Source organism: Mastigoproctus giganteus, chromosome 13 (genome assembly GCF_048544385.1).
Source record: "Mastigoproctus giganteus isolate SK-2022 chromosome 13, ASM4854438v1, whole genome shotgun sequence".
In the NCBI taxonomy this organism is placed as follows: domain Eukaryota; kingdom Metazoa; phylum Arthropoda; class Arachnida; order Uropygi; family Thelyphonidae; genus Mastigoproctus; species Mastigoproctus giganteus.
The window spans coordinates 100,856,798-100,881,827 of NC_143587.1; the positions used below are offsets into that span (position 1 = coordinate 100,856,798).

Genomic DNA, 25,030 nt, shown 5'->3' on the forward strand with positions numbered 1-25,030 from the left:
AAAATTGATGGCCGCTAATTGATATGAGAAAGAATGCTTTGCTTAACGAGCAATAGAAAGTGAAGATAATAAAGAGCTATGAAATAAAGAGTAAAGTAAAGAGCTTAGAAATTATCTAAAAGACCAACTGATCACACAGGACTAACATTCCATTAAACAATGTCAGTCAATGGAAGTGTTTCTTTTCTTTTCTTTTTTTGTGAGATCATAACACGTATGTCTTTCCGGAGAAGGGGGGAGGGGGATGCAGAGCCTCATGGCTTTAACATTTATGCACTTATTCTAATACAACCGAAATTCAAATATTAATAGGGTTAAAACTTACTTTATATTTTAAGGAGATAAAGAACAAAATTCTTTTTTCCTCTTAATTCCTTTCCTTAAATATCAAATGGGTGTCCGTTGGCTTGTAGTATTCCCTAAGGTTCAAGTATTTATCTCATTCTTTTCCTCTTATATATTAATGACCCTCTTTCACTGACTGGAAATCTTATCCATAGTTTTGCAAATGATAGCATACTTAGATTCCATTAATTCTTCTAAAATTTTGTAGTCTTATATCTCACTGAAAGGATTCTTCTGCTCCTACGCTTATCTTCGACGACATTCAGATTACTAGACAAGATCACTAATCTCTGTTAGGGATTATTATGACTTAAAATCCGTCTTGGCATAAGCATATCACAAATATTTCTTCCTCTACATCTAAAAAACTGGGTTTCTTTTTCGCTGTCTGCGTTACTTGTCTTCTAAACAACTACTCACTACAACTACTTTACAAATCTGAAATCTAGCCTACCACGGAATGTTGTTCTCACATCTTGGCCGGTGCCCCTATAACTTCTATATTCCATTCAAAGAGTTATCTGGGTTAATTAATGACCCATCTCTTACAAAGTCTCTCCACTCTCTGCATCGTAGATGTTCTATTTTTGCTCCATACCTTTTCTACAGACACTTCTATTGGCACGGTTTGCCTGAACTGGCTTCTATGATCCCTCCATATCTCTTCCAAACCAGTTCGAACATGCGCCGGAACCACTGTCCAATTTCCAACTCACAGAACCAACTTTTCTTCTTCCTTATTTAATTCCTTCAACTTATGTTTTCTGCGACAACTCCCCCCACATGTAAAGGTAAATTTTTCACCAATTTTTATTGAAGATGAAATCTCTACCTGTCTACTACTATCTTCTAATAAGCGATAAAGACGAGTCATTGTGTTCTTCACAGCTGCTTTCAGAATTTCCGATGGAATATTATTCACTGCATCCTCACCATTTGCATCTTTCAAAATGAAAGAGTCGAAAGAAAATCTCTGTAAATACGATGTTTCAGATATACTCCCCCCCCCCCCGAAGTCTGCTGGAGTCAGATCGGGTGATTTTATAGGCCGGGATGTGGGAAATGGCTGCTGATAATTCGCTCTTCCATGAAGGTTTCTCGTAAGGACCTGTTTGACATTATTGAGGCACAGCACCGTCCTGCATAAAAATTATGCTTCATTTATTACACCACATTTATTAATCTCTTGGATAATTTCCGTCTTCGGTAGGCAAAGATATTGCAAAGACACAGTTTATTGTGCGTGTCTCAAAATGCTTTAGCCTGTTAATGATTGCAAACAAAAAGGAACTCGAATTATCCGATCCCAGAGTCATTCCTTTTAATGACAAATGTAAAAGATAATTTGTTTATTGGAGGTAATAAATAGCTTGGTGTGCTGGTGGTCTAATTACCAACTAATTTCTTATTATATTTTTTATATTATTAAATTTTTTATATACATCTTATAGTTTTTAAGAGAGAAATTTTTAAAAGTGGAAAATGACTATAATCATCCTGTACTTAAATATTTGCGCTCTCAGAACATTCCCCACTCACCGATTTGGCATTGTCGCATATTCATCTAATAACTAATATGAAATGTAGCCTCCTCAGAAAAAAAAATAAGGAAAATATGCCAATTAAGTCTAACGATGAGAAGAAGAAATTAATATTAGTATTGGCAAATAAGGCAAGGAAGCAAAGCGTATACAGAGCATCTCTCGAGTTTATTAGTGGCTACAATAGCTGTGTCCAAGCACGAAGGTATAACAGAACATGCGGTTGAGTAACCACATAGTTCAAACTCACGTGACTGATAAAATATAGAGACGTTCTTGTTTTCTCTTTCCACCTTGTGAACCCCTGCAGCTGTATTTGCGGTCATCAGGGAGTTACAGCCAGAAAATTAATATAATTTTTATCAGCAAAATATATAAAACAAATGTTTGAATTTTTTTTACAAAATATTCTAGCTGTTAGAGATTTGTTGAATAACAAGGTTCTTCACAAAGGGACGAAATGTGGTCTCATGCAGGACTAAATTCTGCATGTCTCGAATTTCAGCCAGCATGCCACAAACACCAGAGAGAGGAGCACTCTCATCAATGACTGATCGCTTTGGTTTTCGATTACAAGGATTAGCCAATTTGAGCCTTCGTGCATCACTGAATTGATGCACGAAGCTGTCTTGATTCTGGAGTTGAAAATAAAGGATGGCGAAACTCTAGACGTTAGAGTTTATTTTGAGGTAGCAAATCAGATTTCGTGAATAATCAGTACTCGTACTTTTAATTATTTTTGTCGAAATGAGAGTTTAATGGCTCAATGGCAAATCTGTTAGTCGGTAACAGTTGCATATCAGCTAATTATGTAAGTGAAAATATGTGAATTCCTTTTAGATATTCAAATACCATATTTCAGATACATTTGCGCCATCTCCAATGGCATGTTTTAATACCAGAGGTTTCTGTAGTTGTGAGAGGGAAGCGAAAGCATATTATCTATCCCGTTGCTAATGAGGGCAATCTATGATTAAGTTTTTTATTTGTTAGCATGGTGAAACAGTGAGGACAATGATTAGAGTAATCTCCGATTAGTAAGAATAGATGAGTAAGGTGCATGTGTGTGTGTGTGTGTGTGTTCAGTGCGTAGTTTGGAAAGCAGAACTTCTCTTCGTCTGTTTTCCTGGAGGTTGAGCTCGATAACTGCGGTTCAGACCACTGGTTTGTCCAGCCTTTTCGGATGACGGACTTAAAGTCATGGAACGGCTCTTCGATGTGAGTTATTTCTGTGGTAGTTGCAGCTTTGGGTGCTTCATCTGCTCCTTTATCTCCTAATATTCCGGCGTGATCAGGAATCCAACAAAAAAACGGTGAACTTGCTTTCCTGAAGTTGTATCAGTTGAGAGCGGATTTTCTTCAATATTAGATGTATTGAAGCGCCGAGCCATTTTGTAAGTCATTTATTGCACTGCGTGAGTCTGTACATATTATGCAGTTGGCATTAGAAACGAAGTAAATATTTTCTAATGCTAATTTAAATATAAAGAGCCCAGCAGTGAAAATGTTGCATTCAAAGGGTTGAAAAACAGACATGGAAGTGAAAGAAAAGAAGACTGCTGCGTCTACAGCGTACTTTTAATTGCATGCCAAAACGAAATATTTTTAATTTAATTTGATCTTATGCGTATGACAATTATCACAAAAGGCAGAATTATTTGTGGTTCAAGGATGCGTCATAGAGTTCCCTTCCGAAATTTAAAGAAAATAAAACTTATTTAATCTGAGATATTTTCTCTCCTGAGAGATGACTCTCGATTGATTAAACCGAAATGGAATCTTTGATGTATAGGTTTTGCTTTCACCAAAGTGAACTACGGAAAATTATGACAAAATAATACAGAAATTGATTTAAATATTTTATGATATACTGATGCAATATTTGTGATCAGAAATTAAAAATTTATCCAATATCGCAACCCCTATTGATAAACAACGATAAAACTATGATGGCTTTTTTTAAATTACTGCACGGTAATCCCTTCAAAGACCATCTCAAGCTGCATTTCGAAAATAATTTCCTTCAGTAATACCTTTATCAAACAACCGATAAAAATATTTGTCGGTTGTTTGGTAAAGAATGAAAAGGAAGTAGATAGTGTACTAGAATAAACTACCATAAAAGACCATATATTTCTCCATTACGTATAATTGACTCTGAACAAGCAACGATATTGCGACGTGTTCCAAATGTAAGCGACATAGGTCCCAATGTTTAAACCAAATGGTTGATGTTTTATAGAGCAATTTAATGTTCGCTGTAGACGAGGAAGGCGAATGTAGTTATCGAACCAGTAACGAACTGAACGCAACATGCCTGGGATGCCCAGAACGCAGAGATGCTATGCCTCAAGAGATGTCGTTGTCGATCTAGGAAAGACTTGTGCGCGGTCATCTCTAGTAAAGACTTCCATGCGAAGAATGGAATGCAGTAATTCACGCGGCTCTTGACAACTTAATATGCTCGATGAGAGGTGGACTTGAGCAATGTATCCCAGGATAGATCGCACGCTGTATTGGTTATATATTTTTCTGGCACTTTCTGCTATTCAGTTCTAAATATCGAAGGTGTACAACTACTAAGCCGATAGCTTAGAAGGGGTGTTATAAATTATGCTTTGTTTGTTCAGTTCAAGGATCAGAATTAGGAAATAGACTTAATGGTAGGAGCATTTAGCAGAGTGCCGCAGAGAAACTAACTGCAGGACATTATCATGTTTATCTTAAAAATGCTTGCACTTTGATATATATTTGGAAATAATGTTACTAGAAAAGGAAACTCGTTATCAAAAAAAAAAAGTTTTGATATACGTTTCATTCAAAAAGAAATAAAATTGCTAAAGCCACAATAACAGATTCGATTTTTGCACTTGAAGATCAGTCCCACAAACAATTCTATAAGCATTCCCTAAACGTTAAAGGGGGATAGTGATTTTATGTATACGTGTACTTTGATCTGACTTCATTAATTGAGTTGGCTGGTTAGTTCTTGAGTTATATAATTAAATAATTAGTTGGCGCTTTAGTTATCTGAGGTGTCACTATAATTGAAATTTACATATTGAGTATCTTTGTTTAGTATTCGGGATGAAAAACCTCAGTTTCAGAGGGGAGAAACAAAAGCCTTCTCAGATCGACTAACTCAGTCAAAATGTGTGAAAAAAATCCCGTAAAGTTCTAAGAAGCAGGAAAACGCCTGGGTTTGAACCAATAGCCAGAAAAGCGTCGCATGAGTCATGAAATCTCTTTCATTAAAATGGAAAAATATTAATATGTTTATCATATTTTAATTACCTTTGAAAATGCCATTAGTTTAATATATTTTGTTCGAGATTTTTGTTTCCACTTTCATAACAGGAAACTGAATAAACTGATAATTTTTTTTGTTAGAAGATTGATGTGGTAGACCTTATGGTATGAAGATTTGCAGGACATAAAAAATATCTATCCAATCTATACACTGACGGAAAGAAGTATTAATCCATTACCTCCAAGTTTTTGCTACTATTTTTAAACTGATTACAGATTTTTAATTTAAGGAATGTCGATTATGTAAACAGATAAGAAAAATGTAAACAAGAATTTGATGTAAGCCGCTTTTCATGAGCTTAATTAATGGAAAGCTATTTAAAAATTATAATCCCTGTTGCGTTACATATAGGATTATTAATATTTCCAATTAATATTAATATTTTCAATTACCTGAGAATTAAGACAGTAAAGAACTGATTTACTGATAATAAATTTGCGAAAATCCGAAGATTTATCTTCTGCAGTGTAAATGTTTGCCGAACTCTTCTATGTAAAAAACGACAACGCCCATATTCGTGGCCTCTGCACGCACGAACTGGCTTTTTTGTCCTCATTAGAGCTGTAGGAGAAAAAAGCAATTTTCTTTCGTTTAAAACAACAAACAAGTTGATTAACTTCCTCTATATAAATTACGCATTCATCCTATTCCAATGGCAGAATGAAATCCACGAATAGAAAGAACTGGAATTCAAGTGGAGCAGTAAAGTCAAAAAACTTCTCATTTTAAATTCAACAGTATGAACCACCCTACCGAAGGTATTTGAATACTCTCCCACTGTAGTGAACGATGCAAAGGAGATATAGGCAAGGTTGTTTTTATTGACATTTATACACCGAAAGAACTTTAAAATCATATTGTGCTGCGTATATCAACTGCGTTCACAGATCGATTGCACATTGTACAGGATGAAAACCCAAAAACTCCACTTCCTCTGCCAGAGCTAGGCCACCGCGACACTCTTGCAATTCTGTGGAAATAGAACCCCTTCTCCACATGAACTCAATGGGTTCAGATGTACATTACGTTTCTCTTCTACAGCTGAACTCGTGATCGCACTGAAGGAGAAATAAATACAGTGGCTAAACGGTTTCAGAGACGGATAGAGGCTCTCGGTGCGGCCTGTCATGAGTATTATTTTTGTTAATTTGTTCATTATTTCGTGTTTTTCAAAACGTGTAAAACATACTGGTCAAAACGACTGTAACGATTTGCAATGTAGGGAAGCCAGTTGATACATGTTAAACTTCGGGTTGTGACTCGCGTTGTAAAATGCGATGCAGAATTTTACCGTTACCTTCGGGCTGTTTTGCCATCTAAATGTGAAATTACATATAACAGCCAAAGCGACGTTTTTAAATTAGTTTGATTTTGTCATTGGTTTAATATATGTTACGAAATAATTCTATGAATTCAAATAAAAGGCTTACAGCTGAGGAAGCACAAATTACAGTAGACTCGCTATTATACGGAGTATTTGGAAAATAAATTTACTCGGGATAATCTTCAAAATGAAAGGAATCGTACATGTCAAAAAATGTAATTTTACTTACTTACACGCTGTATTCATATTTATGAAACTACACTACGACGTGAGAAGATTTCACGTAAAACTTAAGACCTACATTTTATTTTTTGAAAAAAGGAAGACAGCAAATTTCCATTTTTCCTTGGTTTGCCATTCCTGCGAATGGTACCACGTAAAAATAAAGGTCAGTTATATAAAATGGCCACTCTGAAGAACGGTAGAGTATATACTAAATGCTTATCAAGGGAACCTAAATAACAACATCCTTCTCCTAAGTATTCTACAGCCATCTATTTTCGTTCGTACCGATTCAAAAGAAAGAAAAAAAAACTGATACTGTGCTATTTTCTGATGACATAAAATATGAAATCGATGCCGCTAACCAAATAGCCAGGATAATACTGTAAAAGTTGGTTCACACAGAGAACCTTCCTGTTTTTATAACGTTCTATCTAGATCTTACTATTATCAATGCCAATATATTTCCAAAGAAATTTCAGGAAACAAAAGGTCAAGAGAATGAATTTTATATTCAACTATCATAAAAGTGAGCAGAGAAGTTTTCAAATACGAGAGAATGCACTAATGGTGTCTGTAGACAAACTGAAAGAACGAAAAGCTTACAAATAAAAACGAAAAAGGTGTACGTATCAAAGTTTAAATGTTAAAATAAAGTACTTGACACCTGTGCCAATTCAAGAAAAGTTGTGAAATGTGTGCTCAATCGATAGATTAAAAAACAGATTTTACCCCATAGTCTTAAAACGTAGTAACAGTTATAAGTTTCTTATAACTTAATGTACATATTTTTGAAGTGACATTGTAACTGTGTTCAATGTGAAATTAATGTTGGTTGGTTGATTTGAAATCGTGAAAATGAGATTTTCAAGAAAATATTTTTTTTTTTCTTTGAAAAACCAAACCCAAGTTTGGTTTTTCAAAATCTGATTTCGAAAGAATTAATTTGTAATCGATAATTTCGCCTGGCCATTCTACCCTTGTAAAGCAACTATCGGTAAACTATTTTTTTTGAAAATCCTTGAATGGTTTCTAGCTCTTTAGAGCTTGTAATCTAGATGCGCTTATTAAACTATGGACTTCATTACAGTCTTGTTTCAATTTTATCGTGGTAGTAATGTGCAGGTACACTGGAGAAACGAATTTCTAACTCAACTTTTTGTACTGTTGAAACTCGTTCTAATGTACTGTAATTTGCGACACACAGGACTTCAAACGTGCTTTGGATACTCATTACATTCTTTTGCTTGTGTGGGTGAGAGGATTCCTCCCCATTCCCCTTCTAATAAAAATAAGACGTTGATACTTCAGAAAACAGCTGAAGTGCTTAATAATTAAACTGTTATGTGTACGATGAAACTATTTCAGTGCGTTGAAACATAGTGAAGAAACTGTTATTTTGAAAGTTTTTGCTTTGCCTGTACAGTTACAATTTCGTTCTTTCTCTTATTGCATCAGCTGTAAATAAACTACACTTAGACAAAAGGAAATTGCTGTCAAACGGGCAGGTGGAGTACAAACAACTTGTAGCGTTTTCATATCAAACTTCCCTTATTTCTTAATAATCGTTTCATTCTATCTACCATAACGTAGATAACGAATTATTTATGTTTAAACAGTGTATTACAATGTATAAAAATATTTATTTTCCGTCTTCGTTGTCTCCTCTCTACAGCCTATATTCCTTATGTACGTAATGTTGTCCGAAAGCCAATTATCAATAAAATGGAATAGCTTTGTTTCCTCACATTTATTTGCTGTAGTCTATTTCCTCTCTGAGAGTCTGATAGCACTATCTCTTAGTTGATTGCTTCTCTAGGATTTATTTGTCCTTCCAGGAAAGGGGTTTCCAAAGGGAGACGCGAGAGCGAAGTGTTATTCGAGGTCACTGTATTATAATCACATGTGAAATAATTGCGCAATATCTAAACATGTGCTTGTTATACTGGATTTCATCTGTCTACCTGATGACCATGGGCCGGGCGGGAATCTTTCATTCGGATGTTATTAGCCTCTAAGAATTTTATTAAATCAGAACAGACTAGTGTGTTTGAGCGCATAGTTTTACACTGTAATGTGCTCAAAGACACTAGTCATTGCAACTATGACTGCCCTCTCTGTTGTATAGCACCTGCTAAATGCGCAACGGCAGTTATACTTTTTTGTAAGTCCATCAGATCTTGTCACATCACCATTGTGGTGAACTATTTAAGCAGTAGCGGGTCTTACAGTTTTATAACATTTTCTCGTTCAGCTTTATAGCATGTTATATTATGTCTTGTGAACTCTTCGATTTATATACTACTCAAACCACCATGGTAGTTACCTGGCCAAGCAGCGTATGCTACTAATTTTGATTTGGTGATATTATTTTAAAAATATATGTTTGTGCCATTATTTAATTAAATCACAAGTGGAAATGTCTTTAGAGTACAGACTGGAAGTTAGAGGAACGCCAACTGAACGCTGTATGCATCACTTTCAGAAATAAATGATTATTATTTCTGTAAATGGGAAAAAAAAATTTAATACACTTGTATACAAGCATGTTTAAAGAAATATTCTAAAAGTATTTCTTTAAAATAGTGTCTGTTTAGTTTTCAATGCAGAAATCAAAATTTTTCCGACAGCATCCCGAAATTTTCTAAATTACGGTTTCCCCTTATACAGCATGTATAGGTAATCTCAGCGCTGAATTAAGGTTAAGGGATGCCTTCACTTTGAGGATTCGTTTTCTGTGTATTGATAAGGGTTATAGCTGAGATTATTTTGACATACTACAGTTTTGGTTATGTACGGCAAATAAGACAATCTTTTGACACGGAACCCATTCCCCCATTTCACAGTACTGTTGAAATGCTATGGGCCAGATTTATTCCTCGTAGCAAAATGAATCAAAGGTAGCAGACTGAGGTCTGTCTTGATGCACCAGAACGCTTTTATTGTTTTTTGTGTGTACATATTGAAACTGACTCTAGAATGAGAGGTTGAAATCTAAAATAATGCCAAAGAATATTTGTCTTTGGAAGGATTAATTTTTTGACCTGCGACTTTGAGGGTGCACTGATTCGAATGACAATGCTGAGTTTTAAAGAGAAAATTGCATATTATGATTTAGTTGTTGAAATAATCTGTATTTCAACAACTAAGTCGTTCAGTTAGTTTTTAAAACGGTTTCAACCAGATTTCTCAGTGAGCTGCTGGAACCAGACATGGCACAGTTCACATCATCAACTATAATGACATTCTGCGTATTTTTCAATACATCAGCAGTACTTTAGATATGTTTTTCACATATGTTATTGCGATGCCCCCTTTATCAGAGAACTAATAGTTTTATTGGTTCCAAAAGAGTGCTCTCGTGAGTAGCAGAGTGCATAGTTGCAAAATGATAAATTACATTTCTAATAAAACTGATGTTATTCTTTTGGAAACAGTAAAAGATGCTAAAGTTTTTACTAAATAAAATAATAAAGCTTGTCGTGGGAAATTAAAATTATTATAAACAAATAAATGCTGACTATTACAATTTGTAACCCTAAAAAAAAAAGAACGAAGAATTTTATTATAAAACATTAGTAAAAATTTATTTTTATATTCTAATAGCCACAAAGGGAGTATAGTCCTAAGAAGAGAAAGCATTTCTACATCACAACATCCCATCCACTCCAATAAATATGAAGACATTTCAGATTTAAATGATTTAATATGTAAGGTTAATTTTTAAAGTTAAACACAACATAAACATACCTCTGGTAAAAGCTTATATACAAAGGCGAAACTTTATAAAGCTAAATTTCTTAAAAGGGAATTTAATGAAAGAATTCATTAAATAAAACTGCGTTCTTAATTTGGTGGAAGTTTATCAAACAATAATATTCGGTGTTACTATTTTATATAGCAAAAAATAAGTATTTTTGACATATAAGAGTAAAATCCCTGATTTTATTTGTTTTATAAAATATTTATTTTATTATATAAAATATTATAATATATTTTATATATTTTAATAACTATAATTATTTTACTATTATATATCTCGGACATAAATAAAGAATAAATAAAGGTCTTATTAGTTTAAATAAGCTGTAATATTATTGAGCTATTTATTAATATTACTGGATTTTAATTATCTCGCTAAAATATTTTATATCATGGTATCAAATTAAACATGGAATTAGACTTACTTTGTCCATAAGAACTTATTTTTTGCCTTATTCAACTTTATTATGAAATAATCGCTTATATCTTTAAAAATATAGAATATTTATTAAAACGTTTAAAAAAATTTAAGAGGAACATAATATTGAAGAATATGATGAGAAAATTAAGTTATAGAAGTTGGTAAATATAAATATCCTTACTTTTTTTTCAGCTTGGAGAAATACTAATAGCCCTAACATATGTCCCTCGGACAAGCGAATTGTCTATTGCATTAGTCAAAGCAAGGAAGCTTAAAGCTAAAGACATCACCGGTTCCTCAGGTAAAAATGATTTCTTTGCACTATTCCAGATGTCAAATGTAATATACAGCAATTTAAATTCTGGTTTCTTATGCATGCTTTAAAAATTTAATTTCAAACTTTGAATTGGCTTTATTTCTCTAAAGGACCTCCTCTCTCTCTAACACTGGCATTAGCACACAAAATGTTTTATATACACCTATGAAATACCACTGACAAACAAGAAAGCTTGATGGGAATCCAATCACACGAATAGACCCAAAAAAACACTAGAATTGAAACATAGTTTATTATCTAAGGAAAAGAATATCAAACTGTACCCTTATACCTTTATAGTTAGAAACACGACTCTGCATCAACATGCACAACTAGTTTTGTGGAAACTGTCACGTATTGTACCTTAGATGCATCACGTTCAAGTTGTGTGTTCTTATATTTACGGGTTGGCCACATTGGCAGTTCACTCGTGCATTCAAAATAAGGGCATTCTCTCTTCTCTTCACGAACCTACTATAGTTATATATTCATATCACAGCATTTTCATCTCCGGTGTAGAAAATATATCTCTGAACATATATTGTTTACTGACTGGTTATTATTAAATTTGTCTTTGTGCAATGCGTCGTTGCCATTGATATCATATAGGAACACATTTGAACTATTAACACGTTTTAGCATTTGCGAATTCGAAAAATTCCTTTCAATGCACGTGATGTCTACTCTATTGTCCCAAATATAACAACTGACTTCATTTAAATCGATGGACAGTGTAATTTTTATGTAAAATTGACTCGTAATTTCTTATTGTATTTAAGAATAAAGAATTAATGTTACATTAACTTTGAAAAACAGAGATTTTGGCTCTAACAGAAATGCATATTTATAGTCACAGTCTCATCGAACCATTCTAGATTAGATGAAATCACAAGACCTAGACAGAATGTCCCAAAAATACTGTATTACAGAACTAGGTCAAGCGTTGCTTGATGAATACGTACGGTCCCGCCTACAATCAAAAGGTTATTTTATGGTGTATCCGAAAGAATCAACTACGATTACGCCATACAGAAAACTAGTATTAAGAAATTAATTTTTGTGAATAATGCTATTGTAATTTGATAATAAAAATCAGATTATCATCACTCCTTTTAAGTGTAGAACAATATGACATTCTGCACTCTAACAGTTATAAAACTTACTCAAGCAAAGTGCCCTATTCATTAAAATAGTGGATAACAAACAATGTTGGAACACTATTTTGTTTGCAGCTATCGTTTCATTAGCATAACTTTTTGTCATAAAAATATTGTTTCTTTGTTTTTAGGACTCTTTTAAATTAAATAATAGAAATAAAAAAGAAATAAATTGCCTCTCTCTTTCTCTCGTCGTGTAGGTGTCTATCCAGCTGACCTTTGAATTTTCTCAAACTGTTAGCCTCAACTAGCCATGGAGGTAATTTATTCCAGCAATTAACAACTCGCTGAGTAAGAGAAAACTTCCTACAACCAGTATAAATCTCTCTCTTCCACCCTTTCCCGTAATATGTCATCTGTAATTATTTATAACAGTGAAAATTTTGTCTTCATTCATGCTATCCCCTCTCAAAACCTTACAGACTGAGGTGTTTCAGGTTCATGGTTGCTGAGCGCTGTAGCCCACATATCCGAAGTATTTTTTATACGAGCGCAGTTTTTTAGATTTCAACAAACAGGTTTCCTGTCTTTCTACCCTTTCAAGAAGCTCGATGTTTTTTTTTTAAGGTACGATCTCCATACTTGGACACAGTATTCCAAGTGTGTCTTACAATTGTCTTATCCTTGCTGCCTGTCTACACTGCTCAGAAAACTTCCTGTCCACTTGTACCGTAATTCTATCTCAAGTTCCTTTCTTTGTGTACTGTTCTTAATTCAACCTCGCCAAGAGTACGAGTTATTTCTGAATTATTATTGCTCACATACAACCACGCATTTTTTTGCATTGAGACATAGCTGCCACTTTTCTGACCATCTCCAAAGCCTACCCAAATCGTCCGGAAGTAGCGCTGAATTAATCAATCTCCCAATTTTGCTTCAGAAACAAATTTTGATATCACACCCTGATTTCAGCGCTGATCCTTAGGAACCTCACTTCCGATGTTCAACCAGTCGAAGAGTAGCCATTAATCACAACCGTCTGCCTCTTGTTCTGCAGCCACCCTGTGATCCATCTTAGAATTTTACTCGTGATGCCAACATGTTCCAGCTGATATAGTAACTTCTTATTACGGGCTGAGTCAAATGCTAAAATCCAATGTCAAAATTATTTATTTTATTCAATTCATAACTCACCGTTTGAAAATAGCTAAGTAAGTTAGTAAATGATTTCCTTTCACGAAACCGCGTTGTATATTCGTCGAAGAATTCCATTTCTATATAAATGTTCCTGTATTTCACTCTTTGTTAATGCTTCTACGATCTACTTTACAACTGAAATCAGACTAATGGATCGTTATTTACCTACTTCGCCCTTAGAATCGCCCCTATGTCATCCAAAGGAATCCCTTCCGAATTCCACAATGCACACTTCCGCTGCCTCGCTAAAAATTATCGATATATGCCACGAAATCCAAGAGCCTTGCTTACCTTTAGGCTCAAAACCTTTTCTAATAAACAATCATCTCGAATTTCACTATCACAAATTTCAGACTACCTACGCTTCTCCCCTCTATGAAGGATCTTTCGTCTCTAAACATCAGCGTGAAATACCCGTGTAACTGATTAGCATCATTAGCTGGGTTATCTAAGGCTTTTCCGTACCTATTATGCAACAGTCGGATTTGATTTTCTTCGTGTATTCACATTCACAAGAAACGACTTTTCTCTCTTTGCCAGTGATTTTTCCGTGCTCAGCCTTTGTCAACGTAACCTTTTCTGCGTGTGAGCATTACAAGTTAGGTATTTCAACTTGAAGTTGTTATAGGTTTCAGTAATTTTCCCATGTTACACTTTTCCCGATTTTTCTTTTGAGAGGCTTTTTGATCTGAACTTAAAATACAAATCAGAATTGTGTCTCTGATATTCTCTGCGGAGTTTTCTGCTATTTTATATAAATGAATCGGATCGTCCATGACTACATTCATCTTTTTTTTCTCCTATCAAATATTTTTTCCCTTTGATTCAATCAGCGTCTGAATTTCATATTGGTATGTATTTGCGACAGAGAAGAAACCTTTTTATGAAACGCATAACATAACAAAGAAACAACAGAGCTTCCTTCTAAATTAACACTCATTCACTATGATATATTTCTATGCAGTTAATAAAGTAGCTTTTTCCCCAAACCTTCTTTGCTCATTTGTGGTTCGCGTAATATAATCCTATTGAATTACAGGCGACTCACCTCGATTTAATAATTCAGGTGTAATTATTTTCTTTATTATCAAGCACTGTGACAGAAACCACCGACTGCCATAAATCTCGAAGAATTTCCATAATATAATTTACCGAAAATTTATCGCGAGAGGAACTCACTCGTGGGAACTGATAAAGGCAGCGAGATTCAAACACGAAGGGAGAAAAAGGTAATTTACTCTCCAAGAATTCCCACTGCTCTTCCAAGCCTTCCTTTTCCAGAGAATATTAAATGAAGTTTCCTTTTTATTTATTCATATTCTTCGGGTATTTACATCGTCGTGCACATTGGGTTGCTTTCTATAGCGCAGACTCAGCTTTGTTTCTTTCGCCTACTTCTATTTCTTCGTACTATTCACTAATCTTTATTCCCTTCCAAGCTCTTTTCTCTTATTTCTATTTCCGATTGCCGCCCACACAATCTTTTCATCAACCTTCCGCTCACGTGTCATTCCCTGTCTACTTTCATCGCTCTGTAAGCGCGAACGTTGTTGGTCAGTGTCTAGCACATTGCATCGTTCCAATAACGAGCTACAGCCACTAATTACTTCTAAACTTGCGGTAGTAGAAATTCCTAGAGTGACTCTCGAGCTTACTGCTGTCAAAGCGTCACACCATAAAATTGTCACGCCACGCTTGTTATTTTTCCACTTAATTTATTTTACTGAACGTGCTAATTTTGTTTAATTGCGTTTAAGTTGACAGTTTTCTGTTCAGAGAATAGGGAATGCTGGTTCAGAAGACTGCAGAAACATTCCCTCTCTCTCTGTCATTTTTAGTACGCGAAGAACTAAAAGAAAACTCATATTTTACAGTAAACAACCTAATTAAAAAAGTTATATCGAGCCTGCAATAAAACTCGCTTTATTAGCTTTCTATTTGACAACTATAACTGAATCCTTTTTCCTATCTTTCTCCAGGGATCTTGAATACTGAAATCAGATGGGAAAATTTGTAAATAAAACTTAATGAGTGCTTAATAAAGATAAAGTCAAAACAACTTGGATACAGTCCAACCTACATACTATCGTGTCAATCCTAAACACCAATATTTCCAATCAAGCCTTTCCACATAATGCTGCGCAGGATTTTCCAAAAGTTCTAATATCCCTCTTCCCCCAAAAAGCAATTATTGACAGTGGTGGATTATCCAAAGTAGCTGGTGTGACCGCTATTTTTTGTAACACAAAATTCTCCATATGCAGGGCCAGAATTTAAAATAATTTAGAATGCTCGGAGCAGACAAAAACTGCCATTAGAAAATTGCACATATAACACATTTAGATAAAACATACAAAAAACAACCTTTTATATAACTTTTACATATATAATCTTATATTTTTGCAGGATGGAGAATATAACGAGACTTTTCCAATACCCTGCACAACAACAACATATTTCCTTGAAGTGAATTAGATGAAAATCATAAATTATAAAATAGCACTATAAAAATGGGCTACTTTAGTAGACTTCAAATATTTAAATTTACAGAAAAATTTTACTTTCTGCTCGTTGGCATGTTAGAGCATTTCAATAGTACTTGACTTTCGTGATAATTGCAATTATCTTATAGTAAAGATGTGAAACACATGTGTCAATACGGTCCAGCTTTTCGCCGAGGAATTAGTACAAGTCCAGGAAATCTAATTATCCTCTTGAGTGGTTGCACTAGGTCGAAACTGCCTGGATCCGAATCTTGTCAAGAGGGGAGAAATTTTGTTTTGGCTTGGATGAAAAACCGAAAACTTGGATTCTAATGCATCAAAGTACACAAACTGATTACACAATACACGAAATTTACAAAAATCAGTACACTGAGTTAAGAGCCTTAGTTTCTTTGAACTTAACGAAAAAGACAAAGAAATCTGTCACAAAATTAATCAAAGACTGAGTAGATGTTGTGCCTGAACGTTAATTTTTGTTCAAATAGCTGAACGGCTATGCCATAGTCGTTGTTGCTGATTTGCACCTAACCAACTAAGGCTATTGTATGTGCATTCTGTTTTCAATTTGCCTGTTTCTCTAAATGAGAAACCCAAGTTTCCGAGGGGGATGAATCGTGCACCCTCGCTTGAGACCGACTAAATTGGTCACGTTGAAAATTCCTCCTTACTTTCATTTGTCTTTACGGCTGGTGTTCAATGCTTATTATCAGTGATATTATTCATTGATATTATAATGAAAATTCATTCCATTATGTTTAAATAAAATCCATAATAGTTCCACAATAACCATTAACTATTAGAAGTTGAATTCCCTTTTTAAAATCAGTGACTAAAGCTCTCCTCTTTGATATGACATATCTTCCAAAGCTATCAATAATATTTAATCTGAAATAATCAATCACATCTAACAGTGATGCATCTGATGGCTACCTCGCATGACTCTGCCCAAAGCCTCTGTCTAAGCCTCTCCCTAAAGGCGCCCTCTACTTTCATTTGTCTTCGTTTGTCACTTGGCTTACTCGGTTAAGTTCCTTGTGTCATGTTTACTGACTATTTCTTTCTATGTCGCTTTAAGCTCTTCGCTCGCTTATCTTCAATAGGGTACGATGTTTTCTTATTTTCCCAAGAAGTAAGAACAGGTTTTTATGTTATTTATTTATTTATTTATTGTACAACGTTTCTTTTCGCACTGGTCATTTCTGCACTGGTCACCCTGTACACTGTTCAGCTGGACGCAATAGGATGTTGCCATTCGGAAATAGAAAAAAAAAAACCCGTTACGACACTCTTTAATAAGAATTTCGCTGAAAAAGTAATTTTCTTTGATTAAATTCACTCACCATCATACGTTTGTTTCACAAAAGCACTTAACTGCTGACATTTATTAGACAGTTAACAGAACTAGTTTTAATTGCGATTACAGAATGAGGACAATGTATATTTGGCGACCCGTTTCTGCTGCCTGTTAATTAACTTAGGATTAAACGTGCCATTCCATTTCTACCTACCAACAAAAGTGAGAGCTAAACAAGAAAGCTCTTAGTAGTAATTTTCGCTGGCAGAATGCATTTTAAATATTTTTTAAAAAGCTTAGCCTTTCTTTTGAATTACCACCAGTTATATGGTTGGAGTGAGAGACATTTCCGATTTAATTTAAAATTTAGATTCCACATTAATAAACTATATTTATTTTTACTGATGACACATTCTTCTCACAAATTATCGCCATCTTTCTTAAGGTTTGAGTATCAGTATTATAAGACAAAGAAAGTATCACCCCGATGAAGTAACTATTAATTAGTTACAGAGTTCATAACAGCAAAATAATCATCAACATTATTGCTTGTATTCATTTTTATTACTCGGAATTTGCTCAGAGTCGGCTAAGTCCGTGAGGAGTCAATGCATCATATATTTAAATTGAATGTATTGCATGGCCTGATTGCCTGGATTTCAGGTTAACGAATACTGGAGAGTAGTAAAGGACCTAGCATCGAAAACTGTGTGATCCAACTCATAATATTAGTCCATAAAAAGCAATGCCTGTTTATAACTTTTCTTTCTCTCTCTCTCTCTCCTACCTTCTAACCATACCTGTATCTATATAGTGCCTTGCCCCTATGCAACATTGCTCCAATTTATCCTTCGTGTAGGACTCTATCCAAAGCTTCAGTGAAATCTAAGTGAATGTTTGAAAATTAGTCCGTCTGTCCAGTTCTTTGCTGACCTGACTAATCTGTGTCTGATTAGTCAGACATGGCCTCCCGTTAATAAAGTCATAGTGTGACTTCCTCATAATTCCATTTTTGTCCGGGCAATCCTGTATTACGCCCTTAACTAAGGATTTCATAATCCTTCCTGACATGGAAGTAAAATTACAAGTCTATACTTGGCTGTTCAAACCTTTGAGTCACTTTTCTGAATAGAATATAGACGTTTGTGCATCAACAAATATACAGGGTTGTTGTTGTTGTTGTAGTATTGAGGTTTTAGACATCAGCGACTAAGGCCATATTGCTCATATATTGTCTGTAAATTGCTCGTACTCTGTGGTCGATTTTCTGTTTGCTGGACGAAAAACCCCAGTTTTAAGGAGTAAACCATGCTGCCCTCACCTGAGACCGACTCAGCCACGAAATATACAGAGACTTCGCCTGAATACAATGGCGCTCTCATTAACAACTGTAACTAGCGGATTGCTAACCACTCCTGCAGTTTCCTTCATATAAAAAATTGGATAGATTTCATCAACTTCTAGTACCTTGTTTACTTTTAATTGAAGTAACTTCACGTCCAGCTCTATCTTCTTTATTGTAAATTCATTCAACTCACAATTAGTGCTAGTTAGGCCATGATATCTTCACGTTTAAAAACTTCCTCGCATGTGAATGCAAAATATTTATTCAGCTTATTATCAACCAGTTTCAGAATCGTCAATATTGGTATCATAGTTTTCAAGTAGGCCAAGATGGTTGATTCCTTTCCTTTACTGCTCACATAAGCAAAGAACTTATTGCTACTGTTCTTCTGTTCTTTGCAGTCTTAGCTAGGGATTTCTCATACTTTGCCTCGGCATACCTAACCTTATTAAAGATTAGTATTAAATATCGTTAAAGAGTTAATATTATTAAAGATTCAGTTGCATTTTCTGTGAGATTCAAGTTCTCTGATAATTTATGTTTCTCTAATCAATAGTTCGTCTCTGACATTGAGGTCAGTTCTTTTGACATATATTTTGGCCCACACCTTGAACAATACCTTTTGGTGGTATAAAATACGTATTGACTTTCAGCATAACTGCATTTAACATTTTCCATTCAATTTTTCTCTTTGTTATAACCAACATTTGATCCCACTTAAAAGAACTTAGCAAGTTTAATCTCCAGAAATGGTCTTAAAAAATGTTTAAGAATATTGTAATTCCTCTTGTAAAAACAAAAACCCTTCTATTTCCTTTGATAGTAGTCATTTTTTAAAAAAGATCTGGATTACTGCGATTGTTGTTCGTAAATATTAAAATATTGCATTATTATCCCTACATGCCAGTAGTTCTTTTATTCAAAGATACTTAATATTTGATGAATCCTTACACATCACCAGGTTAAGAATAAATCTAGGTATTCCCTGATACATTCCCTCATATACAGTAGGACAGTATATCTGTAGCCTTTAAGGCGGAAAGAATTCCTCGTGATGAATCCAATTATTTTAAAAGATTATTAGATGATCTGGTGATTAACCAAACCTATTCCACTGAATATCTAGAAAATAAAATTTCCACATAAAATGCCAGTTTTATTTGCTAGCCTGCTATATTTGACAGTAAAAAAAAAGTTTTATTAAAACAGTACATGCACAACAGATCACCCAATTACAGTGCGCGTGTAACAGTATGAAACTAATGGTAATAACAATAGGAATGCCATTAATCAATGCCATTAAGGATATTAACCGAGTTGATATCAATGTTGGATGGATGGATATGGAAAGTCCACGTGTCTTGGCTTAGGAAGGACATGACGGTTTATTATTTCCAACGGTTCTGTTGACTCTACTTTCCAAGAAGAATTCTGTAATTAAGCTTGACATCAGACAGGATTCTTCTGACATCAACAGTTTTAAGACGAAAGTGAAACGCAGAGTGGCTAATAGTAATATGAATAGTAGAACAGGGGATTCCTGGAGGAGAGGTGCCTTACGAAGTTTAGCTGGACATTTTCGAGTGAATCTTTCTTTAGAGATTCCAGACAACAGAGGCATAGTTGATGACTTGTAGAACGGTTGTTCAGTACAGTAGGACAGTATATCTGTAGCCTTTAAGGCGGAAAGAATTCCTCTTGATGAATCCAATTATTTTAAAAGATTATTAGATGATCTGGAAGTTTCAAAATAAATAGATTGGCACTTAGATGAATTTATGGAGAGCCCATTGTCTGAGGTCCACTACAGCAGTTTGTTTAGAGCTTGGGAAGTTGAATTTGTAATATAATAAGGAAGCTCATTGATAAAGACGCTGAATAGGAAAGATCCTGGGGAAGATTCTTGGGCTCCCTCGCTAGTCGTAGAGGAAGGTTTTGAATGAGCTTTGTTGACAATAATAGTATGTCGTCTCTGAAATAGATAGATTTGGATCCAGCGAAGAAGAGGATCCTGAATTATATAGCTTTTCAATTTGCGAATAAATTTTGTGAGACCTTATCAAATGCATTTGTTATATCAGCAAAAACAACATCAACATCCACTAGTTGACCTTTGTGAACACAGTCAGAAACGAACTGACAAAACAGAGAAAGATTAGTGGTGATTGATACCTGTGGATTATAGTATCAGAAATATTTGCCTTAGATCAATGGAATAGTTTCCATTTTTGAAGAATTACATTTTTTTCGTTTATGAAGAGCAATCGGTCTGTAGTTCTTTATTCATCTGATGATTTTTTAAAGATAGGCTGTTAAATGTTGAAGAGACATTACCAAAGATGTGTTTTTGTGTGCGTGTTTTTTTTTTTTTTTTTAAGAGAACAGGAATGTGATCAGGGCCTTCTGAAAAGTTGTTATTCAGTTTGTTGAGAGCAAACTATAATATTTCATGAAAACAAATCCATTGGCAGTCAAATTACTACCTGCAGACGGAAGGATGGATATGGTGAAGATAATAGGCGCTTTACATATCTGCTGACACGCCTAAAGAGTCATAGAACTTCTAGAGAGAACAGAAATAAGGACGAACAGATTGGTAAAGGGTGCTAAACATTAACCAACTGAAAAGCGTCTTAGAAGGTGTGGATGGCAAAGCTTAGAAAACTTAATTTTCTCAAAATTTTGCTTCTCCTATACAACTCCTTTTCCAATGTCAACCCCCTCGTTCCCACAGTCCATTACCTCTCATATTCAATTTTTCAGATTTATTTTTTATCTTTATCCCATTCCGCAGACCTACCTTTACAACCTCCGCTTTTCCCCTGCATCTTCTTCCACACAATCTTCTTTCCAAAATCTCTTCCGCAGAACCGTAACTCCATTTCATCTATGATAAACTGAATATTCTAAAACTCGCACAGCACATTAGCTGAGGGGTCAAGTCTTTTGGGGTTATAGCTAAACAGATAATATGCTGAAGATTACGCATCACTCCTTATCACTAATTACGTATTTTTCAAAATAGAATTTAAATTTTTCATTACATTTAATGATACTAGCCGCAAACAGCCTGAGGATTGGACATCCCCATGGATTAGCAGTTTCATTCTACCATTCATGATCTCTATATTAGAATTTACGTAAAATATACACGAGGCTTTACAGGATTCTTTAGATTACTTTTAATGAAATAAACCGTACTGATATTTTATTTTTGACATCTCTGCAAACTTCTCTTTAGTATAAAAGTATTTATACATTCTTGTTTTATTTGTGTAAGAAGAGTAAAATAAAACGAAAACAAATAAAATTATAAAGGTGAAAATTCGGTATTTTTTCCTCTTAAAGGAAATTAAGAAAACAAGGGGAAGCTTTCTTAAGGAAAAAAGAAGGGGGAAAACATTGCTTTAATTTATTTAATAATCTTCTACAATAAAAATGACAAGAATTTAGAATAATCGTTTGAAGCAAAAAACGCCTCTCCACTTAACAAAATCTTGTCAAAATATTAAAATTAAGTTTGGAAATGTGAGTACTTAATTATGTATGTAATGAAAAAGAGACTAATTGAAAATTACTGATTTTGGTGAGTTAATTAATTAACAGAGTGTATTCCCACAAGGCTAGACGTTATCTGGCTACATTATAATTAATAAGGCGTCGTAATTTAATGTCTAATTTGTTTTAACCCTGACAATTCAGTGGTTTGAAAACACACAAACACGAATGGTTTCATTTCAACACGGAAGTGTGGACATTTTCAAAGTTTTTCGGATCAAACGTTTGTACACGAAAGCGAAACATTTGATATAAATTTTGTTAAAAATTGCACTAGCATTCATTTTATTATTATTTCCGACGATATGTCAGTTCCAGCTGGGTTAGCCCGTTTTAGTTATGGATGTGGAAACATAAAAATAGATGTGGAGGATGACCTTCGTTTCCATCGCTGCCACAATGCCTAGTTTGGGTAAATTTATTGCTAATAAACACGCTCGTCCTTCTCAAAATGGAAATACAATCTTCCTTAGGAACAAAAAAACAAGATTATTTCTAGATGTCTATATTTGCGTAATTATCTACTTAATTAATTTTGTGCATAGAGTTTGAAGCCAGATAAAAAAGTTGGAACTCACTGACTTAATGCATTAAGAGTTATTTTCAGTAACTGTATAAGCTGCCATAATTACAAAGCTTGGGATATTATCTTACCGCGTTATATACGACATTTACTGACTTTGTCTCTCGCTTAGATTGGTTTTGTGTGTGTTTTTTTCGCACTAAATGTGATGAATGTCTATCGAAATCAGTCTAAATTTTGTTTTGTTAAGGAAAGAAAGACCACGATTGGTGGAAATTCAAATATCCTCTAAAAAGTATTCTGACACCAGTGAAATGTTGAAGAGAATACATACTATTAAATAAATTAATTTTCGTGATTTCTTTATTTAGTGCCCTGTTTTTCTTTAATTATTCTATTAAATTCGATGCCTTAAATTACTTTGTTCGTTATTGTACAAAAGGCATCACTTAATTACATCTCGCACTGCGAATTCCTTCACAACGACTTATCCCACTCTTATATATCGAATAACCAACATTTCCCAAATAAAGAAATATATTGTTACTTATTCTTGAGTAAGTACTACCATTCAAACGGTACCCTTTCGGAGCTGGTTGACACTCTTCCCCTCATCGGTGGATGGATGGGCAGTGGGGTACAGAAGGTGTGACTTTCAACACATTCACCAAACACTTAAAAAGTATTAAGAAAATTTTAATTTTCTTTCTCTGTGGCCGATAACATTCTAATTATGGGCCATGAATGATGACATTGTAAAACCAACTAACTCTTTGTAAAAGACCTTCGACAAGTTTATAATCTCAATCACATGGAGCCATTCCTCCGTGTCATCATCGTCAGATCAGTCGAAGTGTAACTTCACCCTGATATGTTGTTTCAGCTCGTCCAAAAATATGTTCTAAAGGAACATCAGCGTGGGCAGCACAGTGGTTATAATTACCATCCTCCCAACACTGAGTGAGCGGCCCAGGTTCGAATCCCATCAATGCCGCGAGGACCTTTAATGGGCTTTTCTTCACTCCGTGACTGAGTTCATCTGTCTCATGCATGGATATCAAGGTTTTTTTCACCCGGAAACTCGGATTTTTCGTCCAGAAAAACACTCAAATTGACCAGAGAACACACGCAATTTATGGATGTAATGCACATGGGCAGATGAGTTAGTTTTCGGGTGGCTCTAAGATAAAAGTTTTTTTTTTGTTGTTCTAAAGGAATCAAACTAATTCTTTGTAACAACCTATTTCTGAACCTCGTTCTCTTCAAAGCAACTGCGTACAAGCTTTGCTTTATGGTATATTGTTGGAACGTGAAAATTCCAGTTCTATAGAACTGGCAGATTTGTCCAAAATGCCAATATAGCGTTGAATTTTGGTGGCCACGGCGCCTCTTTTTTTCCAAACTTTATTATTAATGATGCAATGTATTATGGTATTCCCCAAATACAAACCGGGGTGTGTGATCTCAGCTCTGTGTAACGTAACTTGTCACTGCACAGGGCGTCTTTTCATTGATATACTCGTAAGATCCTCTAACAATGGGGAAAACACCACAGCAAATGATGTTTGTCGTCGGTCGATTTTAGATGGACCCTGTAAACTACACACTCTTCTATGAAACCAACATGCAACTCCCTACTACAGCGTACTTATGGACAGTCCTGGAAACATCTATAGCACTGTTATCTGGTTTTGTAGGAATATCTTCGGTGTTGAAGTAAAAATTGTCTTCGTAGTTCACCCATCTCTATTTGCCAATTATTCTTGGCCTAACGGACTGTATGTTATTTGATTTGGTATTTACTGGTGCAACAGCAGCATAGGCTATAATGCGCCAACAAAGACAGTTGTTGGCGCATTATAGTTGTTGGCGCTAAATGAATAAAGACAGTTACAAAAAAGTAAAAAAGAAAGGTTGTTAAAAGTTTACAGTGACCCGTGAAAATTGGTCGCTAAGTCAGAAAAATGAACTGTACACAGCATATGAATAAAAGTCGTCAAAAAGGTATGTAAATATGTAATAAAAGTATATGTCACAATGGAGTATATTTTAAACAGATGTAAATAAATTTATCAATTTTAAATAGTTAAAAACAGCTGACACATGGTCATTTCAGACAGCATCAGAAGGAATTTTTAACCATCTGACTGAAGGGCTCAGTCAAATGGTTAAAAGCGATAAAAGCTATATGTCGTCCATTTCTAAAACGTAGACATTCAGATAAAATATGTTTAATGGTTAAAATGGTGCCACAGTCCTCACACTCAGGAG

General features: G+C 34.6%; 1 protein-coding gene across 2 annotated transcripts in view; it reads left to right on the forward strand.

Moving 5' to 3' along the window:
• Positions 1-25,030, forward strand: part of Syt7 (Synaptotagmin 7) — a 389,134-nt gene that overhangs the window by 347,596 nt on the left and 16,508 nt on the right. For both annotated transcript variants that reach the window (XM_090388110.1, XM_090388111.1), the window contains exon 8: positions 11,118-11,226. In XM_090388110.1, the coding sequence (XP_090244236.1) occupies positions 11,118-11,226 (109 nt within the window). The remainder of the gene's footprint in view (positions 1-11,117; positions 11,227-25,030) is intronic.